Source organism: Carassius carassius, chromosome 30 (genome assembly GCF_963082965.1).
Source record: "Carassius carassius chromosome 30, fCarCar2.1, whole genome shotgun sequence".
Taxonomy (NCBI): domain Eukaryota; kingdom Metazoa; phylum Chordata; class Actinopteri; order Cypriniformes; family Cyprinidae; genus Carassius; species Carassius carassius.
In genome coordinates this window covers 18,186,405-18,212,738 of record NC_081784.1, presented here as the reverse complement: position 1 = coordinate 18,212,738, position 26,334 = coordinate 18,186,405, and the positions used below count along the sequence as shown (strand labels likewise).

At 38.0% G+C, this 26,334-nt stretch overlaps 1 protein-coding gene across 4 annotated transcripts in view; it reads left to right on the top strand.

Moving 5' to 3' along the window:
* LOC132110792 (centrosomal protein of 170 kDa-like) overlaps positions 1-26,334 on the top strand; it is a 42,401-nt gene that overhangs the window by 13,464 nt on the left and 2,603 nt on the right. The window contains exons 3-18 of one of the 4 annotated variants that reach the window (XM_059517741.1): positions 782-871; positions 6,403-6,484; positions 6,767-6,822; positions 6,988-7,159; positions 8,901-9,038; positions 12,527-12,985; positions 15,329-15,468; positions 15,547-15,870; positions 18,122-18,223; positions 18,983-19,118; positions 19,743-21,212; positions 22,230-22,277; positions 23,319-23,559; positions 24,841-25,279; positions 25,565-25,653; positions 26,219-26,312. In XM_059517741.1, coding sequence (XP_059373724.1) covers positions 782-871; positions 6,403-6,484; positions 6,767-6,822; positions 6,988-7,159; positions 8,901-9,038; positions 12,527-12,985; positions 15,329-15,468; positions 15,547-15,870; positions 18,122-18,223; positions 18,983-19,118; positions 19,743-21,212; positions 22,230-22,277; positions 23,319-23,559; positions 24,841-25,279; positions 25,565-25,653; positions 26,219-26,312 — 4,080 coding nt within the window. Of the gene's footprint in view, positions 1-781; positions 872-6,402; positions 6,485-6,766; positions 6,823-6,987; positions 7,160-8,900; positions 9,039-10,242; positions 10,344-12,526; positions 12,986-15,328; positions 15,871-18,121; positions 18,224-18,982; positions 19,119-19,742; positions 21,213-22,229; positions 22,278-23,318; positions 23,560-24,840; positions 25,289-25,564; positions 25,654-26,218; positions 26,313-26,334 lie in introns of those variants that run through there. The other 3 variants (XM_059517743.1, XM_059517740.1, XM_059517744.1) reach the window with 3 other exon arrangements.

Here is a 26,334-nt window from a genome sequence, read left to right as displayed (position 1 = left end):
ACTGAGGATTAGGTGACTTTTAAAGTAGAACCACCATGCTCACACACATGCTCGTGCTCATTTTAGGTGCTTTTATCATCAGCACATGCAAGTTTTACACCTTAAACTTCTGCATTTGCATTCATTTGTTCATTAGAATGTTTATTTCCTGAGCAACTTGTCATTAAAATGTCTGCAATTGATGTTGGAAGTTGGCCATTCCTCTGCCATCAACGCATTATTTAAATGAAGATACAGTACCGAAAATTGATTAAACAGTTATTTTTAACATTTAGCATTAAACATTTTCCATTGTTTAAACATTGTCCATTGTTCCATTTTCCATTGTTTCCATCTTTAGCAAAATCCAATCATTTCAATAGAGATCCACTCGATTGGGGAATTTTACATGAGGGGGAAGATTTCCCCACACAGATTTCACAATGTGTTCAGTTGGTTAATTCATATTTCACTGCGTTGTCCAGCGCAAAGCTGTTTGGTTTTAAAGTTACTTCTGTGTGAGCTGTGCTTCATACATGGCTAGGCTTTTGACAGTAGACGATGGACCTTTTTTGTTCACAAATTTTCACTAATGTGACTTCAGCTTGAGATCACATCTTCGATACTTGAATGTGAGATTGTTTCTCATCAGATGTTTGTCAGTGTAGGTATGTTGCATGTAAGATATGTCACCTTCAAATGCTACGACAGCTTCCAAAAATAACCAATCCATGAAGTGATAATGCCCAGTAAAAACTGTCTCTGGTTGGTAACTTTTGCTTTCATCTGTGTGTGATTGCAGTCTCGCAGTGTAGACAAGCAGCACGCTGTCATCAACTATGAGTCCAGCAGTGATGAGCACAAAGTGAAGGATCTGGGAAGCCTGAATGGGGTGAGTAAGAGGGAAAATAATATAGTGGTGCATATCTGATAAATGAATGGCGCTAATTTTTAAAACAACAAATTCTAAAGAAAATTGTTCATAAGACACAATATCTATATTTTTGCGAGCAGTGCATTTATACTGCTTATTTATTTATAACAATAATAAATTATACATCGTATATTTTTCTACATAATAGTCTTTCACTTGTATCACTTTACAGTCTTTCTTACATATTACAATTATTCCCATTCAAATCACTCATGTCAATTTACTTATATAGTCTGTTAGTGTGTAATATGCAAGATAATGTATGGTCAGTCAGTTATTACTGTAAAAAACAAACGCTATGTTCTTTAACATTTGATTTTTCATTTCTATTTTATGTATATTCAGCCTCTTATTGCACTTGTTTATTATAAATGCAAATATCCATTTTCATACTTGGTTCATTTACAATGTGGTAATTCTAAACCTTACAGTTGTAATATATTGAGGTGCAGCTGTACTCTGTATCATGTGTTAGATTATGTCCATCTGTTTGTGGTCAGTAGAAACTCTATGACTAAATGAGAACTCATGGGGCCACTCACAAATTACAACTCCTTCATGTTGAATCATTCTTGAGAATCCCTCTTCCTGTCGTGCTTTGGCAGGAAATTACTATTATAGCATGTGCAGCATATTATCCACTTTTTTAGCAGGTAAAGTCCCTTTTACACTTCTCATGTTGACCAGGAATCAGTTTTCAGCAAAACTCCACACAACAAGTTCAGACAGTGTATGAAACTACCATATTCCTGCAGTTAAAGTTGGCACATGTTGAATAAAGGGAAATAACTTGCAGTAAGCCACTGAAGAGCCGGCACAAATTCCCCAGCGGTGAACCCACATTCCTGCACAATATCTTAAGGTCTTTGGAAATTGTAGTAAGGACAGAGGGAGGAGATTGAGTCAGCTTTTCAAGGGAAATTTTAAACTTGAAAGTCCTAGAAATTGCTTTGTCAGGACGATTTGCCCCCTTTCTTTGTTGTGCTTTGCAAGGAAGTGGCTGATATTTGAGACAGAGCAGAATTTACAGCACATTATTATCACCCTTGTTTTCAGACTTTGTGATGTGGCTCTTCCTGTAGTGATTTGTTTAGAGGGATCTGTAAACCATTTGTGATGAACTCAATAAACATGGAAATATCTTGCTACCTTAATGAATGGCAGGCTAATGGAGTGTAGTGTGTGTATGGTGCTCCTCAGGTATAGGTACAGTCTGATGGAGATTATCAGATAAAGGAGATTTTGAGATTAAACCATAAGCATTTTGTTATAACTCAATTTCTAAGACTATTAAGTGGATTTTTTAAAAAATCCCTGATTTAAGGGATATTGACTTGATGGATGAGCTGTGTAATCTTTTGATACTTCTGTAAAGGAAAGCCTTTTGTTTTGTGTGTGTGTGTGGTTTTTTTATGTATTATAATTCTTAGGGGTTTAAGCATGTAGCACTGAAACACTATTGTAATTGTTAGAATGGCCAAGGATCAGGAATCTCCGCATAAAACTGATCGTAAGTAATAGAGACTTGAAACATAGATCACGCTACAGTGATCAAAAGTACAAAATTGATCATAACTCTTAAACCATTAGTTGCAGACTCAAGTGCCTTATGTCATTTGGAATCCTTGGCTCATGAGAGACAAAAAGCATGCCGATCAAAATGACAAAACGGATTTGATTTGTCACCTGAAATGTTGTTTTATTTTTGAAAAGCCTGCTTTTGCAAACCAGTCCTAGGTTTTTGCCCGATCTGAACTAAGCCAGTGCAGAAAAATTCTCTGCAGAGTGAATATCAAAAATTAAAAAAAAAACGTGGAACTTGAACTTTCCTCAATCGCAAAGGGATACCAAAATGTTTGAAAGGGCCAGGTCCGCTTTTACTAAAACGGCTGTAACTTTTGAACAGAATAAGATATCTTCGCCAAACTCCGAACACTCGCATGTAGGGGCTCAATCTGGGGTCACATGAAAAAAATCACTGAGCTTAGCCACTTGGTGATGTTTAAGAGGGAAAACGAATGACTAAAGAATGGCTATAACAACACAACCATTTGTACGATCAACATTAAAAATGGGTACGCAGTGTCTTTGTCCAGAGTGCCACAGGTGTCTATAAGGACATTTGCATATCTAAAAAAACATGGCCGCCATTGACCAATGAATTTTGAGCACCTATTAGACAAGGTTAATGGAGGTCGACTGGAATGAAACTAAGTTGGCCTGTTTGACCCATGGCCCTAAAGGTCTGTAAGAAAATTTGAAAGAAATCACCCACTGGGGTCCAAATCGAAGAACCACTGCTGTCAATGAAATGCCTTAAAGCGCTTGAACCCCGAAAATCACTGCTTGTAGATTTTTTTAATTCTCTGAAGACATTCCAAACTTTGTTGTTCCTTTATTAAATACCTCATGAAATCAAATTTTTGAAATCAAAAATCATCTCTTATGCTAGCTATGCTAGATTTAAAATGTACAATCTTGTCTAATCAAATATTCTTGAAAATATCCCATTTAATTCAGTCTGCTGCCTGGTAAATAGCAAATCATTGATCAAAACTCTAACTAATTAGCTCTTGGTTAGTTTTGTTAAATAGGGGAATGATCTTTGATGAACTTTAATTTGTTAAGCTAATTTACTGTGTTTAAACTCTGTATATAAAACAGTACCTTCCAGAGCCGGACAGTAACGGAGTAGGCTACATTTACTTGAGTACATTACTTAAGTACAATTTTGAGGGATCTGTACTTTACTCGAGCATCATTTTTGGGGAGTACTCATGACTGTACTCAAGTACATTTGAGAGGCAAATGTTGTACTCTTTACTCCGCTACATTTCTATCCATAACCGTAAGTACGCGTTACTTCTTCGGCCCCGTCCACACAGAGACGGAGCTTACCTCAATCCGATCTTTTTTTCCTCTCGTCTCAAGAAATATCCGCGTCCACATTAAACCACAAAACGATGTAGTATACAATCCAGATAAGCATGTGGCGCTGTAATTCTGCCACACAGATACACTTAAAACGGAGAAGACATGGACTATGCTCATGAACCTTGCGCGTGGTACACAAATGAACATGGAACAATACATTTATTAATCTGTGTTAATGTAAGTTATTAAAAAGACAATCGTTCAGTGTTTTTTCATGTTTTTGTTGCTGTTAACTAGGGCTGTGCAAAAAATCGAATGCGATTTTCATGCACATCTCATCAGTAAAGACTCTCCTGTAATTAGAAGTATATCTCCAGCACGTGCGTTCAGATCAGGGTTGCCAGGTTTTCACAACAAATACTGCCCAGTTGCTTCTCAAAACTAGTCCAAAACTAGCCCAATCGCGCTTCCAGAAGGTTCCCCGATAAAAGATTGCTTCCCGGGGTTAAAATATACGTTTTTTAGCAGGGTTGCCTTGGTAAAATTTGCATTTTAGGGGCTAAATATCACGTTATTTGTATTGCGGTCGCTTTGACCCATGGACATGAAAAACAACCACAGACTTGGCAACACCGGTTGGCATTTACTACACCGAGCCGTAATTCACTGACAATCTACACAAAATCGATGTTAAAATCGCAGGCGATTCTTTGTCGATTTTGAAAACGATTTTGTGTTAGTTGTTGGTAGACTACGGCTCTGTGTAGTAACTGCCGCTCCACCTGAACCAGTGTTGCCAAGTCTGCGATTGTTTTTCATGTCCGCGGTTTGAAGCAACCCCAATACCAATAATGTGATATTTAGGCCCTAAAATGTGAATTTTACCAGGGCAACCCTTCCAAAAAAAATTATATTTTAACCCCGGGAAGCAATTTTTATCGGGGAACCTCCCAGAAACGCGATTGGGCTAGTTTTGGACTAGTTTTAAGAAGCAACTGGGCAGTATTTGTTGTGAAAACCTGGCAACCCTGATCTGAACGCACGTGCTGGAGATATACTTCTAATTACAGGAGCATCTTTACTGATGAGATGCGCATGAAAATCGCATTCGATTTTTTGCACAGCCCTACTGTTAACGTTACGTGACGTAGCGGTGTCTGACTAGGGGCGAGACGTGGGCTGATGACGTCATTGTTTCAGAAACTGGATTCACTGTCAAAACAAAAACGCAAAGGCGGTGTTTTAAAATTTATCTACTCTGGGAACCGGTTTAAAAAAACATCGATTTCACTTTTCCAAAACGCCGGATCAGTGTGGAAGAAACACCTATCCAATAAAGAATTTGTGCGTATTCACAGAAACGCGTCTCCATGTGGAAGGAAAAAAAGAAACATCTCGGAAACCCTCAATTTGTTGTTTCCCTCTCAAACGTGATTGGATGGTGCAGGCACCACTGATTGGGACAGCCTATCAGCAATCACCTTCAGCTTTCCGCCAAAGACTTCATGACATTTGATTGAATTGAATTGAAGTACAGTATACACACACACACACAAACACACACACACACACACACACACAGAGTTTTCATACACAGATTGTGTGTGTGAGAATGGTGTTATTCAGCTGAAAGTATTTTCTCCTGTCTTTACCTGTATGTCAGTGTGAGAGAAAGGGGCTTAATACTGTCACTAAAATGAGATGAATTTTATTTTTCCTTCATTGTATGCTGACCTAAACACAGCTGATTAGCTGATTTTCTTTAATCATTATTATGGTCTCTTCTATGCTGTGTGTATAAAACGGTCAGGTTCAGAGATGTGTCAGAACAGTGCTATATTGCCTTCTTTGCTGGTTTAGGTTTATTGATTGATGAATAAAACATTCACATGTACACACAATTGTTAGCTGCATTTTCTTTTCTGATATTACACATTAATGTAAGCTGAGCATTTGCTTTGATGTTCTTGATTATGCTGTGTGTTTAACACAGTCAGGTTCAAATGTGGGTGCAAAAAATCCATTAAAAATCTAGCAGAGGTTTGTCAAGAGCGTTGTCATTGTGCTATTGCCTTGTGGGTAAGTGAGAAATGTTAAATGAAGCAACATAGTAAAAAGATCACAATGACTTGATTTTACTTTCAATTCCTTTTACATTCTCCAAGGTATTAACAGTAACATTTTTCATAACTCCATGTAGGACGTTTCTGTACATAAATGTAAGCACTGTGGCAGTGGTAATGCAATATTTAGAAAATGTACTCTTGTACTCTTGATACTCAAGTACTTTTAAAAACAAGTACTTCAATACTTTTACTTAAGTACACAACTGACTGTAGTACTTTTACTTGTACTTGGGTAAAATTTAGCAAGGGGTATCTGTACTTTTACTCAAGTAATGAAACTTTGTACTCCGCCTCTGGTACCTTCATTCATATCCATCCATTCCACAAAAAAACTTTGCCTTTTTAAGGTACAGTACATATGGTGAATTAGAAATTAACTACTTTGTCTGTGATTTTAAATTTATATGTTAACATTTCATGGACATACAGTATTTGGACCAGTGAAAGTTGAAAAACTTGTGAGTTTAATTTGACACTTTCTTTTCTCAGACATTTGTGAATGATGTAAGGATCCAGGAACAGATGTACATCACTTTAAAGATTGATGACAAACTGCGGTTTGGATATGATATCCTTGAATGCGCTTGTCTTGAGATATTCTTCTGAGAGCCTTTAAGATTTAGTGTTAATTAAATATTTCAAAGACCATATGTGTATCTGTATGTAATTTGTTGGAATTCAATTTGTTTACACTCATAATGTTGGAAGATTTTTGTGTATGTGCATGACAAAAAAATAGAAGTAGAACTAGAGTTATATGGTTTCATATTTTGTGTCCTTTCTGTGAATATGTATAAACATTCAATATGTTTTAGCTGTTTCTGAGACTTTCTTCCTTGACCTGACTCACATACCAACCTGTTCACTGTGGTGCGAGGACAGCTACATGTGCCAGAGGAGGCTCTAAAGGTAAAACAACTGCTATAATATACTGGTTTATCAAGATGTGCTTATATTATCAGGATTGCACTTGGTGATCTTATTTATGTATTTATTAATTTTTTATCTGCCTGAAGTAATGCTTGATGACAGGTTTCTGGCACTTACTGTGTTCTTCTCCCTCCTTTCTGTCAGCATGAGAAGTTCACAAGCCAACTTCAACTGGGCAAGAAGCCCACCTGCGCAGAGCCCTTAAAAACCCCTAAGTCTTCTCCAAATAAAGCCAAAGTGAGCAAACCCACAGAGCCCATTGCCGTACCAGCAGTCAAACCTGCAGAACCTAACAAAGGAGATGACAAGATGTCAGGTAAAAAAAAAAAAAAAACACCTTGATGATGTCAGGGTAGAAGATCTGCATAACTGTATTTGTGCCTTAAGATTTCGAACCACTTTGTAGATGATGCAAACCAATGTATCATCTTTAAATAATGTGAGTAATACTGGTAAGTAATACCATCGCTGTGCCCCACCTGACTAATTCATTTTCCCTTTTCAGCAGAGGAAGGTGATCATGGTCTATTTTTATCAAAGCACTGACTAGTAACAGGTGTAAGTGGCCTTGTGTCATCTCATCTGATGTCAAACACACGGGCAGGATTCAGACCATTAAACCATTAACTCTCCTCACACTGAGAGAAAAACGACCCTCTGGCTAAAGACAAGATTTCATCTGATATTTTTCCTGTAATTGAAAATGGAAAAAAGCTTGTCACAAATGGAAAATTAAGGATGACATTGTCAACTCTTAAAAGCTGGCACAGTAAACATTGATTTCACATTTAAAGGTCACACTATTTATGCATGATCGATATCTCAAATCAGAGAGCTGTTCTGTTCATTATTATCACATAGACTTACATTGACAGAGTCATATCTAGGTTTAGAATATGAGAGAATATAAGTGGGATGTGCACTTTTGATTTACGTTCCTAGCAACATCCTAAAAAAACACTGAAAACACCTTAGCAACCACACTGCAACACCCTAGTAACCTCCCACAATTATGGTGGTGACATCTTAGTTAGGCAACACTCATTTTTCTTAAAGAGTATGTAAAGATGTATTATAAAATGGATTGTTTTGGTCCTTAATTATGATTGGCTTAGTTGCGTTCATGCTGTTTTAAAATACTCTATAAACACACGTGACCTTCTTACATCAGGAGGGACCACTCTGTCTGCTAAAACTTGAAGATCTCTATTGCTTGGTGAAATAATTAGTGTTTGTTATCAATAAATTATTAAATTTTTGTTGCTGTGTGTTTTTAGATTTTTTTTTTTATCAAATCTTGCCAGGTATATGTTTTAATATGTAATGCCATGTCCACCACGCCCCTTATTACCTGTTCTAAAATCACTGTAAACCACAGATTCATAAGGCTTATTGCTTTATTTGAGACTTTAACGCATCTTAACACATGTTTTTTGTGTTACGCTACATGATTAGAACTATGGTTCAGCCTGGTAGTGAAGTGCTGGGTATTTAATAATAGGGAAGGGAACAGCCCTACGCCCATGCCTCTGTTTTCCAGCCATCAGTGTGTCAAGGGTGGGTAACATTTAACATTCACTCTTATCTCACTGCCACCTGGTTATTTCATCCTGCTAATTGTCATGCTTGTTCATATCCCCCCACCACAAACTACTGATTTCTGTAGAGAATCAAACCAACCTGAATCAGTATTATGAACATCGAAAGCATTACCCCACAATTTACTTAAATTAGGACTGTACAAATGGCAAGTATTTCAGAAAGAAACAGGCTTATCATGCATACAGTGAGACCTGTTAGTTTCTACGCTGTGAAATTAGCCCTTTGGCAATTGCATCATGTACACAGATAAATCTGATAACCTGTTAAAGGTATAGTTCACCCCAAAATAAAAACTGTATGTTGTTCCTTTAAATTCGGGGAGGAAACATCACATAATATCAGAGGATAGGACAGTAAAATACATAAATAGCTACATACTGTATAGTGTTTATACCTCATGTACATAAACTCTCATGTTCTCAATAGCAAAATTTCTTCATTTTTTTCTAAAACAGGTGATATAGCTTCCTTGCACAGGGGAACCCCACTGTATGGACAGCCCTCTTGGTGGGGTGATGGGGATGCAGATGATGAGAATTCCTTTAAACAAGAGAATAAAACATCTAGAAAGAAGCAGGAGAACAGCGGGACAGGTAAGATATCCCAAAATCCTTTTTAGCATTATGTGTACACAAAAGTTTTTTTTTTTTTTTTTTACACAAACTGCTTGATTATACAGTCACATGGAGATTCTTTTTGAGCAGATCTGAACCAAATAGAGGACAGTTGTGAAGAGAATGAAAAATTTGAATTGTTTGCTGTTTAATTCAGAAAAGAAAAATGGTTTGAAATGTGCTTCTGATTGAAGCTGACATGTTCAGTGTACTTTGATCTAGCAGTCTGGAATCTCATTAACTTGCTCCGTATAGGAGTAATGGGATTGTAGATTAACGAGGCTTTGCCACAGCAGGACGTCACACATTTGCTACAGACACTAAACCAGATAAGTGTACTCAAAATAGTCTTTTGATACAGCAAGGAAAACATATTGTGTGCCTAATATGCCATTTTTTATTTTATGATAAATACCAGTTTGCTTTTTGTGAAGTCAGACTATCAGAAAAAGATCATGTAATTCACCTCGTAATGTGTGAAGTGTGTTTTATCTTTTAAATATTCTATTATTGAGTCATGTATACTGGAGTTTACACACTGTAACCCACTGTAGTATGATTATAACTGCACATGTAAATGTACTGAATCAATTCTACATTTCTGGATTATAAACATGTATATGTACATAACAACAGCTGTTAGACAAAAATCGTGGCTTTTACCATTGACTCCAGAATAGAGCATCAAATCCCAGAGATCTTACTCATGCCCTTGAGCCCTCTTGATTTAATTTACTCAAAACAGCACTGTCTCTGTTCACAGATGCAAAATATGCTGCCTTGTTTCTTTCTGAGGGAATGTTGGGTAAATATATCTCTGAGGGATAGTGCTGGCACACTTAGTGGCATTGTCTAACAAAACTTTATAGTGTTATTAAAAGTACAGAGTACAGACTCTGGTTCAAAAGATGGCAGAGTTGGCAGAAGCTCAAAATGAATCAGCATTATTTGTTTCAGGCTTGATAAACCTCAGCGCTGCCACAGAGTGAGAGAAAATCAGTCATACAAAGTCCAACACATCAAAGTGCCAACACCTCCCAGGGCTATTTTAGGCGCCAGTCAAGGCTGGATTTTCAATGACAGGGACTCACAAGCCAGCATAGGAAAGAACGAAGAAGAGAATGTAAAGGGAGTCGTCTCCCTTAAGAAGTGAATAGAGTAGGTTGATTTGTAGACAGGCCCAGCCCCCTCCATCTCCATTGTCAGAGTCACAGAGGCGTGTTTGCTTTCTCTTCTGTGACACCAGCGCCGCTCATCACAGAGGCAGCAACACATGCTAGATTTGTAAGTATTTTCAGAATTTAGGTTCTTGTACTTTATTAAACAGTCTTATGTTAACTTTTTAGTAGAGGTGCAGATTTACATACTGTGCCTTACATGAACTTACTTGAGATGTGTTGTCAAAAGTTCTGCTAAGCACAACAACAACAGGAGTTAAGTGGAATTCTACATTTACATTTATGCATTTAGCAGACGCTTTTATCCAAAGAATAGTAGTAAGTGCTTTTCTGTTGTATTTTGTTGCTGACGGTTAATAATCTTGTAAGATTTTTAAGGTCTTATAAGTATCTCTTTATATAACTGCTAAGAAGAGGAAGTGCAAAAGTATTTTTAAAAATAGGAAGTTTCAGCTGTGCTCTGATAGGTTGTGTTGTGCAGGGGATTAACTAGACATGACTTTTGGTGCATTAAATTTACTAATTAATTGTGGAAATTTCAGTAGAACTTAGTCTGATTCAGATGTATTACTGATGATGTCACGATGACATCATATTTAGAAAATGTTGCTGTGCCTGTAAATGGCACTTGCACCGGTTGCTAACAATAGAGAATGTACTAAATTACTAATATTTATTTAAATTAAGGTTTGAAATCACACCTCAGTGAAATGAATGAAATGTTGTGCTATAAATATAGTTAATTAGTGTAAGTGGAGTGGTTCTCAAACTTTTTGCTCCGTGACTCATTTTTTAGGTTTCAAAATTCTTGGAACACCCTCTATACCCTCATTACGGGATTAAAATACTGTTTAGTACATTTCATTATGAATTCTTTGTTTTTGTTTTTTTTTGGGTTTTTTTTGTGTATGCATTAACGTTATTGTCTGTTTATGAGATATTTGTTTGTTCTTAATGTAGACAAAAGCACTAAATCCTGAGCTGAACAAATAAGTGCAAGCAGACATTAACTGCAGTTTAAGGGTTTTCAGTTAAAAGGAATTGCTGTGTGTTTACTTTTATAGCCTACACTACCATTCTAACATTTTTCTAAATAAATGCTTTTATTCTGCAAGAATGCATTAGATTGAACAAATCTGACTTTTGAGCAGTAGTATGCATCTAATATTTTAATATTTTTGCATGTTGATATTTTAATCAAAGGCTATAGACGGTTTCAACGGCAACAACATAAACAAACGTTACTTCGCATGCGCGCTTTTGTGGACCTAACTTAACTTCCGGTAGACTTCCAAATAGAATCAATAACAACAGCCAAGTCCCTATAGAGTAGATATTTTTTGATAAACAAAATATGTTTGCTGCGTGGATCAGGAGGACTTTATGAAAATGCAAATTCATTCTTTGCCAGCAGGAGATGTTTTAAAGCATAGACATAAAGCGCGAGAAATAGAGGTTTCCCCAGTAACAGCTGTAAACAAAGCAGAGCTGGTACGCTCACACGCTGCTTTATCAGGCATATAACATGCAAGTCTTCCTTCAGAAATACAGCGATGTAAAAACACCTGTGCCTCGTTTTGATATTTAAACATATAAATGTAAGGAATTATTATTATTAAACGTGCAGTACATAACGTTACTCATGTTTATTCAACGAAGCCTTTTTGAAAATCGATCAGTTTTAAAATTGTGGCGAGTCTCCAAAAGTAAATAAATGTATGGGAAACACATCCCGCAGCACAACCACCTGAGCCCAACTTCAGTGTACTCATCACCTTGACTTTAACTGCGTTTGTAGAAGGCACTGCAGCACTGCAGCCAGACCGATATACACAACACAGACCGGAAGTTAACTTAGGTCCAGCGCGTGCGCCCGATGAAACCGTCTATATCTAATATGTCTAAACTACAACTCAAACAATATTTTTTTTAATGAAACAAGATACAATTCATAGACATTTCTATCTCTGTCTCCCCCAAGGTTGAGAGCCTCTGATCTATCTACTAGACATTTCTAGTATACAGTCATTTCAGTCATGTCATTTCTTCTTATTCAGAATAATGGAATGAAAGCTGGTAATTCAGGGTGGCATTAGTCAGACAGTTTGCATCTGTCCTCAGACCATTAATTTGTTAAGATGCCGTTTGCCATCCCATTAATTCTTGTCATGTGACAGATATTAAAGATTGGCTTTGTCTTGACAATGATTAAAGTTCACAGTCTTGATTTATAGGAAGCTGATCTGATTTTGTGCCTTGATTCTTCTTCTTTTTTTTGTGGCCCCACAGAGAACAAAGAGACCAAGCGAGGTGATAAATCAAAGGAAAATGGTCTGGGTCCTATAGGCGCTGAGCCCAGATACTTTGAGATTCCCAGCAAGGAGGGACAAATGGCACTGAACAGCATCCATGAGATCCCAACAAAGGACAATGAGGGCACTGGGGCTACAAAATCAGCCACAGATAGTGCTGGCGCACAGACCAACACCTCATTTACCATTGAGTTTGATGATACTTCCCCAGGCAAGGTCACCATTAAAGATCATGTGTCACGTCCACGACCTAAAAAGTCACCTCACATTGGCGGTAAAGACCTCAGCACCCTGCAGGCAGCCATCATGGCCTCTGAGAGCAAGGTGGCTGACTGGCTTGCCCAGAATGACCCTCCTCTTGTGAGGCGTGAGTCCACAGAAGAGGACAGTAAGAGCATCAAGAGTGATGTGCCTGTTCACCTCAAGAGACTTAAAGGTAGGCCATTACACATACATTTATTCATTAAGCAGGTGCTTTTATGAAATCAACATATTAAAGACGAATAATACAAAGCGAAGCAATAAACCCAAGGGAGAATGCAGCCATAAATGTAGTGCTACCGTAGCAAATTAGCAAATTTTATAGTAAATTCATCTAGAGCTGAAGTGTAAGTGCAAAACAGATCGTTTGTTCCTGGTTTAATGGAGCAGTGCACTTAAAAGATGAAAAAAATAAATTTTTCAGCCTTGTGTCATTTCAAACCCATATTTTTCCATGGAACACAAAATTATGTTATTTTTATTTTTTTTTAAGAAACAAAGCGGTAGTTCATAATGACCGAGGACTGTCAATGTCCAAATTAAGGAGCAAGAAATGAAAAAAAAAAAGATTTCTCTGAATTTCTCACAGCTGTTAAAGGGATTCAATAGCGATGACATCAGATTGTACTGAAGTCTGAAACCAGCCAGTATAAATGGGTTGTACAGCATCAGCTGAATTTCCATTCCAGAGGATTAGCTGCCACCAAGCACTTTTAAAACCCTTTTTCCTTGCACCCACTGACAGAGCTTAGCAAAGAATGCTGTTAACGCTTAATTTTTTCCTTAGCTTTCCTTAAGGTGCCATTTCTCTAACTGTAGCAGAACTGCTTCGATTCCATTGATCTGTTTTATTGATTAGTCTGCTCGGTGGTTTAGCCAGGCTTTGAGATCTACGTTTGCACAAGATCTGATTCCATAAACAAAATGATCTCCTTCTATGGATCACCTGGGATGCTTTCCTCTCGTAGGACTATTTTGGAAGAGGAAAGCCCACTCTGCTCACCATCGTGTGATTCTGTAATGAAATGTGTGTTCATTTATGAGGAGCGTGTGGTTTGCAGGCAAGGGGCGCTGACAGCAAATCCACGTATGAGCTCTAAGCAGGATTGATTATTTTGTGAAGACTAGTAGACTATGCGGTCTGTCCAGTCTCAGACATGGTTCTTTTTTTTAGTTCTTGTGTTTGCGGTTGTCTTTTGGAAACCATGTTAGTGCTGTTTGTTTTGTTGGGCGAGATCTGAGAAATGGTGAGTTTGATGGTTTGAGGTGGGAAAATAGCGTATTAGAATTTGGAGAACTAGAAAGAAAAACAGACATAAATATGATCTCTCAGCAGAGTTATTATAGTTTTTCATTTATATATTTATTTATTTATTTTTATTTCAGTTGAATTATTTTTAATGGTGTTGTTGAAATTGTTTTCATTCAGTTTTAACATTCATTTAAAAAAAAAAGTAAAAATTTCCATTACACCATTCTCAGCGTTTTACATTTGATCAAAGTTAAATTCAATTTAGATTGAGGCCATTTGCAGAACGAATCCCTGCATTCTAGTACATTATTGTGGTGTAATTGATTTTAGATTTACCTGTCCTTAAACGTCACTTACAGAAACCTATTGTTATGCTGTTTATTGATCAGATGACCCTTCCTGCCTAATTAAATACACACTCTGAAGACAGGATTGGGAGGTTAATTAAACCAGACCATCCATTATTGATTAAAACTATGAGAATATGAAAATCTTTAGGTTTAATGTTTAAATCTTTAGTCTCTTTAGGTTTTGTCTACGTCTATTGCAATATAAAATGTAATTTATCCCTTTGATGCGAAACTGAATTTTCAGCATCATTACTTATCATTATAATTATTTTTGTAACATTATAAAATTATTTACTTTCACCTAGTTAATGTGTCCATGCTGGATAAAAGTGTGAATTTACTAAAAAGAAAAAAAAATCCTACTGACTCCAAACCTTTTTACGGAGCTTGAACTAGAGGCAGTGAAACAATACTAAAAGTTGACTCCTGTATTTGTATAAGTTAATATGCCTGTTTACTTATCGGACTAGTTAGACTAAATGCAGTCTGACTCATAGAGGTCTGGTGGGGCCAGCTCTCCTCATTCAAAGAACATGCTGTGCGATGCAGAAGAGCTGCTTTGTTTTACAGTTTGTGTGTGAAAGACCACTGTTGGAGTGATGTAGTTGCTTCTCCCAGTCTCACAGAGCAGAGGCTGTCACTTCTGACTGCATGCTACTTCCTCAGCCGACCAAGCTGAAGAATAGACGACCCCCTCCTCCACGGCTTATTTCCTTGCCTTTTCTTTCCTGTGCTAGTTAGCGTCTAGAGACTTAACCGGTTTTGTAGTCCACTGTAATGCCTCAGGGTGAATCGTATGGGGGATTTGTGTTAGCCCTGGTTAGGTTTGCATCTGAAGTTGCAAGCTTGGTTGAAAGCACTGGCCTGTTCTGTATTCAATTTTGCCATGACCCATCACAACAATCTTCCGTTACAGGCAGTAAACACGAGGATGGCACGCAAAGCGATTCCGAAAATGGCTTTGGATTACGATTTGGCAGCAAACGCCATGCAGCACTGGAGGAGCGCCTGAGAGCCGCAGGAGTGGGCCGGGTCAAAACAGAGGGGTCGTCTTCTGTGAGCCGCACATCCTTCATGATCGAGTTCTATGATGAGGATAACCCTCGCAAACGGCGCTCCTACTCATTTTCACAGACCGCACCACTGCTCGGGGGCGTGGCAGGGGAGGGACTTTGCCCTGCACCACCCTCGCGTCCTAAGGTCGTCTCCACGTCAGCGGACGGCAGCAAGGGCATGTCATCGACCCTAGTTGCGGTCGCCCCAACCGCTGCTCGACTCCTGCTCAAGCAGAGATCGGAGGAGCCAAAAGGGGCGCAGAGCTCTGCCGCTACCGGTCAACCCAGTCCCACAGATGAGGCTCAGAAACAAGACGACGACCAGAGCGACAAGGGAACATACACCATTGAACTGGAAAAAAGCAACGCTGAGGAAGAGGAGGCACGCCGAATGATCGATAAGGTATGAAAACTACCCATAGCCCTGGTTGATTATCATAATGAATGTGAAATATTGTCATTATGGTGTTGTATAATGGGTAAAGCCAAACTATGATCTGTCACCACAGACCACAGACTTACAGTATTATTAGCAATACTGAATTAAATCAGATGCTTTATTTATGAATGAATGTTCTGGTGATATTATTAGGCAGGAGATGGGAATGATTTGTGTCTCAAAGGGATAGTTCACCCAAAAATGAAAATTCTCTCCATATGAGTCGCCATTGATTACATTGTATTGTTTTTCCATACTGTGGAAGTCAATGCGGGCCGACAACTGTTTGGTTACCAGCATTCTTCAAAGTATCTTCTTTTGTGTTCAGCAGAAGAAAGAAATTCATACAGGTTTGGAACAACTTGAGGGTTAGTAAATGATGACAGAAGTAAAATTTTGGGTGAACTATCAGTTTAATGGGCTGTTTTGCAGTTGTGTTTAAATATTGTTTGACAGATATGTATAGAGACATGTTAATTCTTACCCAGCTGGCTTGGTTTGTGGAGGATGGTGTTTCACTGTCATCAAACCTCATCATTCACACAAGACTCAGATTAACGTGGGAGTCACTTCCCTTTGTTAGCAGTAGAAGAAAAAGAAAAAGAAAAAAATATCACACTAAGGCTGAAATTGTGTGCAAACAATGTTTGAATCGAGTCTGGCTTAATTAAATGCATACGTTTAATACTCTGGGTTATAAATTAGATGTCAGAATGTCTAAGGAATGTCAGTGCAGGCTTACAAGAACTGTATTGATCCTCAACATGCTCTCTTGAGTTGTATTTGTCCTGGAAATGTGTCTCTGAACATCAAGCAGTTTGAGTGCATCTTGCTGTGAAGCTCTCTGTCTAATGGCTTTATAACGGCTCTCATGTGGCCAACCAATCAGCTCCTCCTTTATTCTTTTCATCTTCAGGGAGTTCTAAAGCTTTGCCGTTTAATGCACGTCTGTGTGCTATTACTTATGGGGTGTTTATGAATGTTCATGCATTTGTTTCTAAAATACATGATGGGTGAATAAAAATTGCTTAACATTTTTCAGCCATCTGGTGATTTTAAGTATATATCTCGATATTCACACTACTGTTCAAAAGTTTAGGTTTGGTAAGATTTTTTTAAATGTTTTTTTTTCAAAGATGTTTATGCTCACTAAGACTGCATTTATTTGTTCAAAAATACAGTAAACAGTAATATTTTGAAGTATTATGACAATTAAAGATAATTGTTTGCTATTTGAATAAATGTAATTAAAAATGTAATTTATTCCTGTGATTAAAGCTGAATTTACTCAAGCAGTCATTACTCCAGGATTCAGTGTCGCATGGTTCTTTAGAAATCAATCTAAAATGATAATTTGCTGTTCAAGAAACATTTCGGTAACACTTTATTTTACGGTTACATTTATTAGTTGCTTATTACTAATAACTATGACTTTTTTCTCAATACATTTTTAATTTTCTGTTAATTAATAGTGAGTAAGGTAGTTTAAGTTTAGGTATTGGGTAGGATTAGGGATGTAGAAAAAGGTCATGTAAAATAAGGCATTAATATGTGCTTAATTAGCAATAATACATGGCTAATATTCTAGTAATAAACATGCTAATAAGCAACTAATAGATGTAACCGTAAAATAAAGTGTTACCAACATTTCTAAATTTTTACAATGTTGTGCTGCTTAATATTTTTTATGGAAAACGTGATTTGTTCAGGATTCTTTGATTCTTTTTCATTTTAAATCCCTTTACTGACACTTTTGATGAATTTAATGGGTACTTGCTGAATAAAATCTTACAGAATCCAAACTTTTGAACAGGTAGTGTAAGTTTTTAAGAAACATAAATAAGAAATGAACAACCAAATTAAAAGCAGGTTAAATTAATCTCAAAATAATTAAAAATATACCTGCTGGATGGATCAGTAAATAGTCGGGTGAATAGACAGAAATATTAGTTTTATATAGACTAACTGTCAATAAAGCACACGTAAGTTTACTTTTTAACAACACTGTGCAGGTGTCTTTATTGAACTGACATTAATACTTAATACTCTGTTTGTTCCTTCCTGAGATGTTTTCTGGCTCTGTTGCAATGGAGTCTGCAGCTGTGTTTATTTGAACTCTTTTTGGCACATAGGTGCTGCCATTGTGTCAGAGCTCGCCGATAAGAGCAGCAGCTCTTGATTCTCCTGCATGTGTTGTTGTGTTTGTCATGTGTAGGTGTTTGGGGTGGAGGACTCTCAGGATCCTGTTTGCCCTGAGCAACGAGAAGCAGGTGGAAAAGCAAAGGATGGCAAGAAGCTCAGCTCCACTTTGTCTAAGGTGAAGACTTAAGTGCTTTTATAATACATGTCTGCATCATGTCGTCATTTTGAGTGTCTTTTAGATTAATTGTCTTGCGTGTGCTATTCTGCATGATAAACTACCATTTTTTTTATCCTTTATGTTCTTATCATTATGTATTCATGTCATTTACATCTGTCTTTTGTTAATGTAACAATGACAGGTTTTCATAACTTGCAACAATGTTTATTGATATCATCAGCAAATAAACATGCAACAGAAAACAGGTTGTTTCTAATGTGTTTTGGACTATAGCTACACCAGTTGAAACTGCATTTCACATTCTAGTTTGAATGGTGTGGTTTAATGTTACATAGAAATGACTTTCGGGAATACTCACACAGTGCTTTGTCAGTCACTCCCCCACTGACCACTTCCTTGTTAGGCTGAAAACTGGCCATTTGCTCACTGACCCAGATTGGGAATGAGAAGTAGTAGTCTAGTTCCTTAAGGCAAAATCCACACACACACACACACACACACACACACACACACACACACACACACACACACACACTCAGAGTTTTCTGATTATTGTTGTTTGGCTGTTTAAGTGGTGCTTGCTAAGGCTAACATAATCAAATAAGTGTAGTTTGTTTGGAAAAGACATTCTAAATTTCTAAAAAGACTCCGCATCATAGCAAAAAGTCAATGTGCAGGACTGGACCACAGGCAACTATTGCAGGGGTATTCAAGTGATTAGTACTGACTAGAGAAACATGTTTGCTTCATTTATAGAGACTTGTGGAGGATTCTGTTGCAGTCGGCAGCCCTCGCTGGGTTTCACAGTGGGCCAGTTTAGCTGCTAATCAAACGCGGACAGACCCAGAGGGCTCTGGGGCAGAACCACCAGCTTTTGTCCATCAAGAGCGAGGTAATTGACTGAATTGTATGAACACATAATTGGTACTGCTAAATAATATTGCCCAGTAACTTGTGATGGTACAATTCCTAATTTAATTGATTCTATCTTTGCATTTTATTTACTTCAATTCAACATTGACATTATATCACAATTTTGTGAACCATCCTGCTCTATTATTTATTATGTATTCTTAATGTTCGAGTACAGCAGAGTTTTCCGCTGATATTACTCCAGTCTTCAGTGTCATAGAATGTTTTTATGTAATATTATAAATGTTTTTTCTTTTGTTCAATTTAATGCATCCTTGCTGAATAAAAGTATTAAGTGGCCTTAACTACTATGTATTCACATCAAAAAATAAGTACAATTATAAATGTATTTACAGAAATTAATTACAGATGTAATTACATGCAGATATTTTTCAAATGCAAGTACACTGTAAAAACATGTAGGTACACAATAACTGCATTGTACCAAATGATTAATTTGAATGTAAGTACGTAGTAGTTAAGGCCACTTAATATAAAGAGGGACCTTAATTTCTTAAAAACTGTTCAAAATAGACCTAAACTTTGAAACAGTACTGTATATACTGTAGATTTCTATAATATGTATTTTCTTTCCTCACTTCAGATGTTGATGCATTTGAAGCTGGCATCTCTATCAAGAGCACCGGCTCCACCACTTCCAGCCAAGCTGAGCGCAAAAGAAGGACTCTTCCGCAGCGTCCCACAGAGGAAAAAAAGCGCTCGGAGATCGGTGAGAAACAGGACACAGAACCCCAGGAAAAAGAAAGCCACGAGGACCATAAAGGTGATGGCGAGTGCATCGGCACTCCAAACAACAAGGATGTTGTGTCTAGCCAATCCAAGAGCATCCAGCAGGACGGGAAGACAGGAAAACATTCATCTGTGCGTCCCCCGGGAAGTGGAGAGAGGAAAGCATCAGAAGAGAGTCGCAGGAGGCTTTCAGAGGACAAGAGTAAAGGAAGTGACGGGGAGAGGTCTGGGAAGCCACTGGTGAGGCAGGGGAGTTTTACAATTGAGAAGCCCAGTGGTAATGTCCCAATAGAACTGATTCCTCGCATCAACCGGCAGAATGGAGGAAGGGAGCGAAGCGACTCGGTGGGCAGCATGGACACGGCGACTCTTCTCAAGGACACTGAAGCTGTCATGGCTTTCCTTGAGGCGAAACTCCGTGATGAAAAGAAGATGGACCCGATAAAACCCCCAGCCTGCCCTTTATCCCCTGAATCTGATATCGACACGGCCAGCACAGTCAGCCAGGCGGCAGCTGAGGGGGATCGCAAGGCGGTTCAGAAGCGTCGATCCCTCACCAGCCTTTATAGAGAGAAGAGCAATGTGAGCACTGCATCGAAAACCACAACCAGTGCAAGGGAGCGTCTTGAGAGGAAGACAAAGACCAAGACCACAGAAAGCCGCTCGGATACTCGTCGTTCAGTACAGACAGCTTCCCGTGGCCGCCAACCATCCCAAGATCTCACTGACGACGATCAGACATCCTCGTTACCCATCTCAGACATCCTGTCCTCGGACCAGGAGATGTATTCCAGTCGCTCACACACTAAAGGTCACTTCACCTCCACCGATGACCTTTTGCAGTCCAAGCTTGACACCAGCAAATCTGCAAGGTCCTCAAAGCCCAGCAAGACTTTGGAAACCAGCGCCAAGCTGGCTGGTCTTCCGCAGCCCCGTCCCACGAGGGCATCCCTGTTGCGCAGGGCTCGGCTTGGAGACACGTCGGACACAGATCTGGCGGACGCGGACAGGGTCTCAGTGGCGTCTGAGGTGTCCACCACCAGTTCCACTTCCAAACCTCCGTCGGGGAGGAAGACGCAGTCACGCATCGACATGCTCGCACAACCTCGCCGCACCAGACTCGGCTCGATTTCAGCACGGAGCGATTCGGAGGCCACGGTCAGTAGGACCACGGCTACACGTGTGTCTGCAGAGACAGCGCTACGTCTGGGACTGAGAAGCACAAATCAGCAAGCACCGCTAACTGCACGGATGAGGGCTAATAGTGTCTCCAAGCTAGCGGACCCCAAACCGAAGACAGCACCTGTCAACAGCACCCCATCAGGTGAGGATGAGTATAATAGTTATATTAGTATACTCTTTCGGCTGCTGCATGATTGGAAATGTTACTTAGCAGATGCCAAGAGCAGAAGTGAGTGATTTATTTTAATGCTAATTTGAGATAAAGAAACAGGTCGAAGTATTGTGTTTATGTAATCTAACTGACTAGTCCAGGGGTTCTCAACTCTGGCCCTCGAGGTCCACTTACTTCCACAGTTCAGCTCCAACCCTAATCAAACACACCTGAACAAGCTAACCAAGGTCTTAAGGATTGCCAGAAAGTTACAGGTAATCGAGTTTGATCAAATTTGGAGCTAAACTCTGCAGGGAAGTGGATCTCAAGGGCTAGAGTTGAGAACCTTTAGACTACAACTCTGTCTGACTTAGTCTGTTTGTGAGGTCTATCTAGATAGTTTATATCTAGTTTTTTTCCCTCTTACACATGATGAACGATGAAAACATTAAAGGGATAGTTCACCCTAAAATGAAAATTCCACCATTGTTTAATCACCCTCATATTGCGTCAAACCTGTTTGAGTTTCCTAAAAGAAGATATTTTAAGAATTGTGGTAACCGAAAAGTTGATGGTAGCCATTGACTTCAATAGTATGGAAAAAATATTGTGGAAGTCGATGGCTACCATCAGCTGTTTGGAAGATTGAGTTATGATATTCTGTTTCAAAATTCCAAATACGACAACAACAACAAAAACACTAAAAAACATGCACAAATAAACCATTAAAACTAAAGATTAAGATCCATTTAGAAAATAAATATAATGCATTTCCATTCCAAGTCATCAAAATAACAGTCGTATGAAAGTTCTGCAGTTAATAAAAACTGCACAGTTGTTTGTTGTTTTAAAGGAGTTTATATTGAGACATTAAGCATTCAGCTAAATTTAGCAGTGCATTTTTGTGATGTTTTTTAAGGACTGGATCACTGTCATTAGTTATGTTTGTCTGTAATTGTCTGTCTCTGCATGCTTGTGTGATATTTATAAAGATCCCATTTTACACAGAAACTCAACTTGAGCCTGAAAGTGTTCTCTCAGAGGAGGAGCCCATGGGTACTGTAACATCTCTGGGCTGTGTGTGTGTGTGTGTGTGTGTGTGTGTAGAAACTCAAACTCAGCATGCTTTTAAATGTTATTACTGTCTATGTGTGATTTCATTTTTTAATTCATGCTTTTTTAATCAAACTCAGTGATGAAAAGGATCTCAGTTTATTTGCTTTCCCTGTAAATAAATATTTAAAGAGTGATATCTGGCCATTAAAAATCACATTGGCCTTCTAATATTTAAGAGCTTAAAAGAGTAAAGATATATTTGCAGATGCAGTGCTCTAGGGATCACAGAGTAATTAATGAATTATGTTAATATTGAAATGATGACTTCTTTAATGCCACAGTCGGAATCAGAGCAAAGTTGTGTCTCGTATGCTGACGCAAGCGCTGAGAAATATAAGAAATGAGGGTCAGTGGATGTTAAACGCATTCCCTCTGGTGGCACAAAGTTAAAACAACATGACAGCGAAACAGCTTTGCAGGTGCGAAGAAAACATTCTTTTCAGATTCAAACATCCTGGAATATATGAAGGACACTTATTTTGACTAAAACCTACAGCCTTTACATTGCCATCCTAGATCAAAACCACCATCTCAAATGTCCTTTTCATCACTTGCTAGTGTCTTATTTTAGAGATAGTTGGTCAGATTTCTATAGAGGTAACTGCAATGTTCAACTTCTTTGGTTTGTTATAAACTCTTAATACATAATTTTGATAACTACAATCGCTCCATCCCCATTTGAAACAAGGCTTTATGGGAAATGTTATAGTGTGTACAGTAATATAAAGTACGAATGCAAATTTTAAAATGAAATAGCAACATTTTTGTACAATAATACCTTGAGCCAGTGGGGAAGAAGGTTTTTGCATCTTGTAACAGAGATGCAAGGAGTTTGGAGACTGTGTGTAATACTGACAAAACTACTCGTACATTAAAAGTTATTAAAATCCTTTTTTGAAATATAAATACCTGTAACCACCCCGTCAGTTCCAATGGTTTGAATATTTATTGCATTTCAGTCAAACCTGTCTTTCTCTTCAGCCACTAACCGGTGGAGACGACTGCCTCCTGAATATGCCTCTACCTCTGAGGATGAGTTTGGCTCTAACCGGAACCCTCCCAAACACATTCGCCTGCGGCCGGGCACCACTCTTCGCACCAGCAGACTGGGTGGTCCCGCTCCGGTCACGACCAGCCCCGGGGGTCTCCTCCTCAAAAACAGGATGAGAGAACAGGAGGAGTACATACGGGATTGGACAGCTCACAGTGAAGAGATCGCCAGGTACTCATCAACTCTATATGCACAGACACATTATACTGTATCATTAAAATGCCCCACAGTTACCTGACACACAAAGCGGATGATATAGTTATCTTTACATTATGCTAGCAAAAAGCTAATGTTTTTAGTTACCAGTGCCCTTAGAAATGCATTGTTTGCGGTTAGCTGTGTATACTTTACTCTGTAAATGACTGTCCAGTAATTGTGGGGTTACCATAGAAGTTTAATTCAGTTACTCATGAGATCTCAGCATGGCAGCTCTCATATGGTTTTTATTTGTCTACTTTTATGACTGGGGTCTTTATCTTAATGATGTTAAATGTACATTTGAGAAGCATTAATCATACTTTTATGTTGTATGTGTAATATAAGTTATTAATGAAGAATAATATACTGTGAATTTTCCACATTTTTCCACACAAAAGTGACATTGCATCTTTAGCAATAGCAACATAAATGCCACATATACAGTATTTGTTGTTAAATTTGTGTAGCAATACTGCCACCTTGTGGTTATTCTAAATACCGTCTCAATTTTACAACATCGTAATAATTAACCATTAATCAAAACCTATATACAACAAATGTGTGATTCGTATGTAATGAGCCATTTTTTATATATTTTCCATGTCCTAATATTATATACACTAATGATAAGTTTAGGTTCAGTGAGATTTGTTTTATTGTTTTTGAAAGAATTCTATTATTCTCACAAAGGCTGCATTTATTCAATCAAAATACTGTAGAAACAGTATAATTGTGAAATAATTTTACAGTGTAAAATAAATATATTTACAGTATATTTACTATTACAGTGTAAAATATATTTTAAATTGTAATTTATTTCTGTGACGTTAAACCTGAGATTTCAGCATCATTAATATACTGATTTGGTGCTCAAGAAATATTTCTTATTATTATCAATGTTGAAAACAGTTGTGCTGCTTAATATTTTTGAAGAAATATTGATGCATTTTCTTCAGGACTATTTAAAAATTCAAAAGGACGTTATTTTTTAAATTAAGGAATTTTCTTAAGAAAAAAAAAATCAAAACCAACCCCAAAATTCTATAGTAGATTATTTTTTGATTTGATAATAATTCAGTATTTTATAAATAATGCATGTGATGCATATTATCCATACATTTTGCTATGGGATTGCATATATAAGCATGTGCATGCGTAGAGTAGGGACTACCTAATGTGAGTCTGTGATGTTGTTTGCATGATGTTTGTGTTATTGTGCACCCCTAGTCTAGACACCCATCTCAATGTTTACAGGTTATTTCCCTGTGTGCGCAGGATCAGTCAGGACCTGGCCAAGGACCTGGCCATCCTGGCACGAGAGATCCATGACGTGGCAGGTGAGATCGACTCGGTCAGTTCCTCCGGCACGGCGCCCAGCACCACGGTCAGCACAGCCGCGACCACACCGGGCTCCGCCATCGACACCAAGGAGGAGGTACATCTCACTGCCTTAATTTCAAGATGTTTATTAGTTTACAAGGTGATTGTTCTCAATAACTTTGTTGTTAATTCTCCTTTTCTGCAGCTGGTTGAGAGAGTTTTTGATGAAAGTCTAAACTTCAGGAAGATTCCCCCTGTGGTTCATACCAAAGCCTCAGAGATCAATGGCAGACCAGTGGAGCTTCGTCCCCGGGCCCCGGACAGCGTGGACCCTCAGGCGGCCCTGCGCAGACGTACCTGGAACCGGGATGAGGTGAGACCGGTATGAACAACCACTTAACTTCATGAAATGTACCTGATCTTTCAGGTCTTTATGAATGTATGTTAAGTGAATGATTCAGCGGACTTCAGGGTGTGTTGTTTGTGGCTCCAGATGAGAATGTCTTGTTCAGTGTAGCCTGGTGTGTGAGTAGTGATGTGAAAACTGATATGATGTAATTCAGTTTAATTGTCCCAGTGTTTTACTGACTGGATGTTGCTTGTTTGGTTAATTATTGAGTGACACGGTTGTTATTGACTGATGGTTGTTCTTTTGCAGGCGGTTCTGGACAGTTTATTGCTGACGTCGGTTTCACAACTGTCTTCTAAAATCCGACAGTCTGTAGATAAAACAGCTGGCAAAATCAGGTCAGTCATAGATGTGTTCTGTGTTGTGCATTAAACCAAATGACATAAACGGTCATTTTATAATTGCTGAAAATGTCACAGACTGAATAATTATACAACAAAAAAATATAGAACTAAATATTTACTTATTACATTAATAATTCTTATATTTATATATATATCTATATCAATTAATTAATATATCCATTACTTTTATACACAAATTCAAATGCTTTAAATAAAATACAAAATCAATATAAGGACTGAAATCAAAATTATTTTTGACCTTTAAAATCTTTTTAAGAACATACTGTTCTTGAAAGTTGTGGAACCATCAATTTCAGTGAATTTAATTTTATTTAATGGTTCCTCAATTTCAGTGAATTTTGAAATGCACTTTACATGGTTTTCTATAGGAACTCACAGATTATATTACAGTTTTACATTTTTTTCTTTTTGATGTAAACTGTAACTGCTAATAGATCAAATATCTTGGATAAATGTAATCTGTGTGTGTGTGTGTTTAACTATTTGTAACATTTAAAAGACAAATTTGTAATATTGATACTTATTCACTATTTTATAGGATATTGTTCAAAGACAAAGACAGGAACTGGGATGATATTGAGAGGAAACTCTGTGTGGATAATGAAGTTCCACTTCCCAAAACTACAAACAAGGTAAGTTCTCTAAAGGAAAAGT